The 6,171-nt window shown below is 52.2% G+C and overlaps 1 protein-coding gene across 1 annotated transcript; it reads right to left on the bottom strand.

The window, feature by feature from the left end:
* Positions 1 to 1,081: 1,081 nt before the first annotated feature.
* LOC120704618 (lysM domain-containing GPI-anchored protein LYP6-like) lies at positions 1,082 to 4,787 on the bottom strand. The gene is made up of 5 exons (XM_039989080.1): positions 4,024 to 4,787; positions 3,239 to 3,356; positions 2,975 to 3,142; positions 2,868 to 2,899; positions 1,082 to 1,437 (listed from the first exon to the last, which is right to left on the bottom strand). The coding sequence occupies exons 1-5, from the start codon at positions 4,700 to 4,702 to the stop codon at positions 1,205 to 1,207; spliced, it is 1,230 nt and encodes a 409-aa protein (XP_039845014.1). The 5' UTR covers positions 4,703 to 4,787; the 3' UTR covers positions 1,082 to 1,204.
* Between the last annotated feature and the right edge of the window lie 1,384 nt (positions 4,788 to 6,171).

Raw genomic sequence — 6,171 nt, 5'->3', positions numbered from 1 at the left:
CAAGTACTACAAAAAAAATTTTATATGCATGAAGTACTAAACAAAATTTATTTGCAAAATCTTTTTACGGATGGGTACAACTTTGCACAACGAATCTAATTACGGTAATTAATCCGTGATTGGCTACAATAATGCTACAGTAACCATCATCTGCTCGTGCATTAGATTCGTCTCGATTCGTCTCGCGGAGTAGCGCAGGATCGTGGAGTTAGTTTTGCAACTAATACAATAATTTAATACTAGTAATTAACGGTCAAAATTCTCTAGTACAACTAGTGCTAGGGAACCGAACAATACCTGTGTCCACGGGGGTTGATGGCCCCAGCATTTCTGCAAGAACTCTCGCACTGAGTCGTGTCGGATTGCCAGATGAGTGTATGACAAAACAGCCTGAATTCTTGTGAAAGAAAAACAAAGGACACAGCAGGAACCGGTAGTTTTCCACCTTATCTTGCGATCTTCCCTGTGACGCCGACTAGACTTCACCCAAAAGAGATGGTCGGCAAATGCAAACAAAACACGACAAATCCAACCCTGTAGTTCTTCGCTTGATGCAACTTTGTCCTGCAGGGTTAGCAGGGCATGCCGGTTTTAATCAAATTGTACGCACCATCATTACTCGTCCTATTCTAATGTGGGCAACGAGAAGTTACATAAGCAATCTTTTCAAAAAGAAGAAGTTACAGAAGCACAGCAGCTGAGCATGTTCAGAACAGAACAGCGGCCTGATACGCTACGCCAGAGGGCATCACGTTCTCACCTGGTAGCTTTAAAAAAATACGTTCCTCACCTGGCCCTCCAGGATGCTTGGCATGCCTCCACTATTGGGGCATAAAGGAAACCAGGGAAGGGAATTTCAGCTACACGCCCGTATGCTCACTTTCAGATGCTGTATGTTTCAGGACGCCTCTACAAGCTTTGTGGCCGGAGTGCGTGACTCCCAACAGGCGCATGCCCTTGCCATCTGCCCATCTCCATCTTGTACCACTGCCTTCAGACCCTTGGAGCGATGGGTCACAAACCGAAAAACCTGTAGAGTGCATAGGTGATAGCCCTGCTGATGTTCTACCAGACACTGGTGTGAAGAGAAGGAGCTACAGGCTACACCAATCTTTCTCAATGAGGTTCCACCAGGACCAGGCCCAAATGAGGCCTCTCTGGTTCAATACAAATACAGCCAACAAATACTCTGCACAGGAGGAATTCACATCCGCAAAGATAAGACCATACAAAGAATGGAAAGGAGGAGGATAAGGCACGGCTGATTCATCGCGGGCGCTTGTGAGGGACTTCCGCCAGGCCCATTTGCCGGAAAAGCATTGGATCCTCCCGTGATGGCACCGCCTGCCTCTCCTGGTCCTGGTGCAGCTGCTGGAGAGTATGAAACATGGTTTGCTGCAGTTGGCAGCGCCGTGAGAGGGGGGAATTGATGTGGTCCTGCAATGACGATCGAAACAGTTGAAACATAGAATAGCAGTAAAGATTGAAATAGGAATTGATGATGCATAGTGCCAGATTGTTAGATTTAGTCCCACATCGGAAATTGATGGTGGGGGAGCACAACATATAAGGTGGGGCAGTCCTCACCCATCAGGCTAGTCTTTTGGGTTGAGTTAGGCCTAAGGCCTTGGTTGGTTGGGCTCCGGTGGACCTAGACCTAGTAGGGCGCCGGCTCATGGGTATAGCGGGCCGGAACGCATTCCGCTGCGCACTCTAACACAGGTAAATGGAACAACAGCGTCACTGAAACATATTTCTGTTGGAAGACTTCACTGTTTGCTATATTGCGATACATTGAGAACAAAAGTGAAATTTTCACAAATCTATGTTAATGTTATTTGATCAAAATAAAGATGAGCTTGATGTGCTTAATGCCTTAATCCTTTTACAGAAAATAAAGTGAGATTGATGTTCTGGAAACATTGTCTGCATAAGCAGTGGTATATGTTTAGTTGTTTACTCTTCTCCTTTTCCTTTTACACAAGTGTCGTCAGAAGGGAAATGGCAATTCTGCAATGTGGCTGGCTTCTCATATTGCACCTGCTAATTAGTTAAATAACTAGAACTTCATTTACCTAGCTGGGTTCGCTTTGGTACTACTAAAAAAAAGGGCGTACCCAGTGCCGTAGGCTTCCCACACTACGCGGGGTCTGGAGAAGGGTTGTCTTTAAGCCCCAAGCCTTACCCACACAAATGTGCAGAGGCTGAGGCTCGAACCCGGGACCTTCCGGTTACAGACGGTAGGCTCTACCGCTGCACCAGGCCCGGTACTTAGTGTTAGGCAGGTATAAATTTGATACCAACTTAAAGTCTTAAACAAGATTGGACAAGGATATAAAAACTATGTCCGATTCAAATCCAAACCAAGGGGATAAGGGTTGTCTTTAAGCCCCAAGCCTTACCCACACAAATGTGCTGAGGCTGGGGCTCGAACCCGGGACCTTCCGGTTACAGACGGTAGGCTCTACCGCCTCACCAGGCCCGGTACTTAGTGTTAGGCAGGTATAAATTTGATACCAACTTAAAGTCTTAAACAAGATTGGACAAGGATATAAAAACTATGTCCGATTCAAATCCAAACCAAGGGGATAAGCTAATATACTGGGACATCAATATCTTTCTTTAAAGTTACAATAACAAATCAGGTGCATTCTTTATTCTACTCTCTTTAAAAAGTTTGATACCCTAAAAAGGTTTATAGGTTTTGAATAGGCAATAACATTTCCCCATGGATCTTTCAAAAAGCACAGCTCTGGACAAGTCAATGTGATAAAAAAGGAACTTTGAGCAAAGGACTAAAATTTACCGCAATAGCACTTCAGTAGCCAAATATGAAGCAGACTAGAAATGAAGAAAACAACAAGTACCTGGGCATGTGGGTTGAAGACCAGAGGATAGCCTGCACATAAATTGTAAGATGTGATCACCTTTGAGTTCCAATATTTAGAGCAAAAACGTTGTGGATTTTTCTTACGATGTTGCTATGGTTCCATTGACATAGCCACCATAGTTGCAAGACGAGACACTGCAGCCACCACTGGTGGGTTGTGCAGTCACATTACCAAGGATTAGGTTGCTATTGGGGCATTGCATACTTGAACATGATGCTGTTAATGAAGCAGGCGCTGGGGTGCAGTACAAACTGTAAGGAAAAAGGTGGGGTTATAGTTATAGTCCAAAACAGACTGCCGCAAGAAAATTGCATTGAACAAATAGGTTTCCTAGATTATAACATTACTTGAGACTCGCTGGCCCACAACTGCACTCCACACAGTTACCAGCAGTTAGTGCATAGGTCCCATTTGCCACAAGCAATCCAGAGTCCGAAGCAGAGTTAGGAAATGCTGATGCGCAAGCTAATCAAGAAATAAATAGACGTCATTAAAAAGGATCTATTGATCAGCATAGAGGACAGAAAAATAAGAAAATATCCAACTCAACTATCATTATTGAATCAATCAGCAAAACAGATGGGCATCCATGAAGTGAAAGACCCTTCTATCAAAAAAGAGCGTAAACATCTATCAACAAAACATTTTGATAAGCCCTTTTAGCTAGTGCACTGAATACTATATTCACTCAAAGCAGCCCTTGCTAACATTCATGAATCAAAGCAATTTAAACTACTCACACGGTGGCACCCACATAAAAGTAATCTTTCACAACGTAGCATCTCCAAGCGTGCCTTGTCCCAAGCCCCAACCATTGATCAGCTTTTTGCAGTAGTACTTTTAAGTCATTTCTGCATCTTACGTTTATAAAATCCAAAGGCTGACAATTCCGGTAACAAGCTTTTTGCAGTAAGTACTTTAACTAACATAACATCAAATTGCCCCTTTACAGAAGTACATAACTACCCCTTAAAGGCCTTCACAAAGGGTTAAAGGAATACCTGTCAACCAATACTTCAGGTCAATTTTACCTAACCTACTGCTATTGACATTTGACAACCAGAAGCATAGTAATGATGGGTGGTTTATTGACATTCCATTACATACTGCAATCCAATGTATGATTGTTTACCTGGCAATGGAATGGCGAGGATGTCACCGGGCGCGACGATGGGGCTCCCCATTGCGTTCACATTACTGACATCCGTGACGGTGGTGGCGTGGCTGGCGGCGATGGATTGCACGGTGTCCCCAACCCGCACGACATAGGAGAGGTACACGGCGGGGAGGTTGTTGTCGGTGGAGTTGAAGCAGACGCAGGGGAGCGGGATGACGAGCTGCTGCCCGGGGTTGAGCGGCGCGTCGGGGTCCTCCGCGGCGAGCCCGTTGGCGGTGCGGATCTGGTCGGCGGAGGGGAGCCCGGCGAAGACGACGTCGGCGACGGAGCCGAGCGTGTCCGCGGGGCGGGCGGCGTAGCGGACGGCGACGGACTTGCGGACGCCGTCGGCGCAGGCGCAGCGGGTGGGCACGCGGAGAGGCGTCCCCGCGGGGAGGATGCGGTTGGCGGCGCCCGGGGAGGCGAAGTCGAGCGCGTTGGCGGCCAGCACCGCCGCCGGGTCGGCGCCGAAGAGCGCCGCCACCTCGGAGACCTTCATGTCCGCGTAGAGCGTGTAGCCCAGCAGCGCCGGGCACGCGTCCGCGCCCGAGCACGGCTCGATTGTCGTCTTCGCCGTCGCGCCGCGGGGCGCCGCCGCCGCGAGGATCGCCAGCAGCGCGGCCGCCGCCGCAACCGCGGGAGCCGGCCTCGGCATTTGGGCCCGAGGGTTTAGGGTTTGGGCTTCGGCGGGAGAGGGAGGGGGAGGGGGAAAGCTCTGCTCGACTCGAGGTCGGGAGTGGAGGCTCGGAGCTCTTCACTGTGAACTGTGTGGGGAGTTGGTGAAGTGTGTGGAGGTGTGTGAGCAGCCAATGACTGGTGGGGTTGGCACGACTCGGGCCCAGGCGTCGGTGAGACACTGGCTAGTTTGGTCAAGATGCGAGGACGGGGACACTTCTTCTCAGGGAGACGTTGCGCTTGGAATACGTGGCCGTGTGCGGGGACCGGGGGACAAATGTCTCGTGAGGCTATCTCCAACAGTCCAGACCCAAATGCAAGAGCCATTTCATGATTTGGGTCGCACACAGTCACAGGATCACGCACCCAAAACTCTTTTTTTCCAACAGCGGACGCAAACGCCGCCATGTCTCCTCGCCGCGCCGGCGGCCGGCTCCCCGCCGCGCCCCACCTCGACGCGGACCCGCCGCACTTGAGGCTCCCCGCCGCGCCCCGCCTGGATGCGGACCCGCCGCGCCCTCGGCTTCCTCGCAGCGTCGGCGCCTCCCTTCCTCTGCTCTCTCTCTCCCATGGCCGACGGCGGCAGCAACCTCTCTCCTCCCTGCCTCCACCGCACCACCACGAGCAGCGGCGGCCTCCCTTCTCTCTCGTGAAGCACACCCCTGCTCCTCCGTCTCCCTGCGTTCCTCTCCTCCAGATCCACCAAGCAGTGCTACAGCCCCTCTGCTCACCTGCCCGCTGCTCGACGCGGCCTGCGGCGGCGCGTTGGATCGAGTTCTGGAGCGACGCGGCGTCCGACCGCCGCCGCCGCGACTCATCTTCCTCGGAGGCCTCCACCACGTCGTCGCTGTCCGACTCGGCTCCGTGCTGCGGCAGGGCGGGTGGAGGGACACGGAGGTGACGGAGATGGTCGAGGTGACGGCCGTCGGGGGAGCTCGCGCCGGGGGAGGGCCGCCGCCAGTGGAGGGCTTGGGCCACCGACTTGCCCAGCTCGCGCGGGAAGGAGCTCCGACCGCCGGGGTCCTCGCCGAGCGCCGAGCCGCCGAGCTCCGTCACGGGCTCGCCTCGCGGACCCTACAAGCGCCGCCGCGGGCCCGCCTCGCCCCGCCGCGGAGCCTGGAAGCGCCGGCCGCGGTGGAGAGGGACGCAATTTTGCGTCGCCCATCGGCTGCGATGCAAAATGCGTCCGGTGTTTGCATCGTCGGTTGGAGGGGGGATTTGATACCCAAATGCACTGTGCCGAACCTATTTTGGGTTTGGGTTCCCATTTGGGTACGCTGTTAGAGTCAGTCTGATCAGGTCTACGAAGCGCTCTGACCTGTGGGCCACTCTAGGCCCACGTGTCACGGTTGCTCAACGCTCAACGGAAACTGCCGCCGAGCGTAACCGAATAGGCCTTGGGCCTGGCTTGGGCCAAGTTTGAAGTTTGTATTGGGCCGGATGCAGGGT

The sequence above is a fragment of the Panicum virgatum genome, chromosome 4K, assembly GCF_016808335.1.
Source record: "Panicum virgatum strain AP13 chromosome 4K, P.virgatum_v5, whole genome shotgun sequence".
NCBI classification, from domain to species: Eukaryota; Viridiplantae; Streptophyta; class Magnoliopsida; order Poales; family Poaceae; genus Panicum; species Panicum virgatum.
This window is presented reverse-complemented; position numbering and strand designations above follow the sequence as displayed.

Coding starts and splice junctions, on each gene's coding strand:
- LOC120704618 (XM_039989080.1), bottom strand. CDS start 4,702: ATGCCGAGGCCGGCTCCCGCGGTTGCGGCGGCGGCCGCGCTGCTGGCG. Junction 3,143..3,238: donor TGTGGGCCAGCGAGTCTCAA/GTAATGTTATAA, acceptor TTTTCCTTACAG/TTTGTACTGCACCCCAGCGC. Junction 1,438..2,867: donor TCTTCAACCCACATGCCCAG/GTACTTGTTGTT, acceptor TCGTCATTGCAG/GACCACATCAATTCCCCCCT.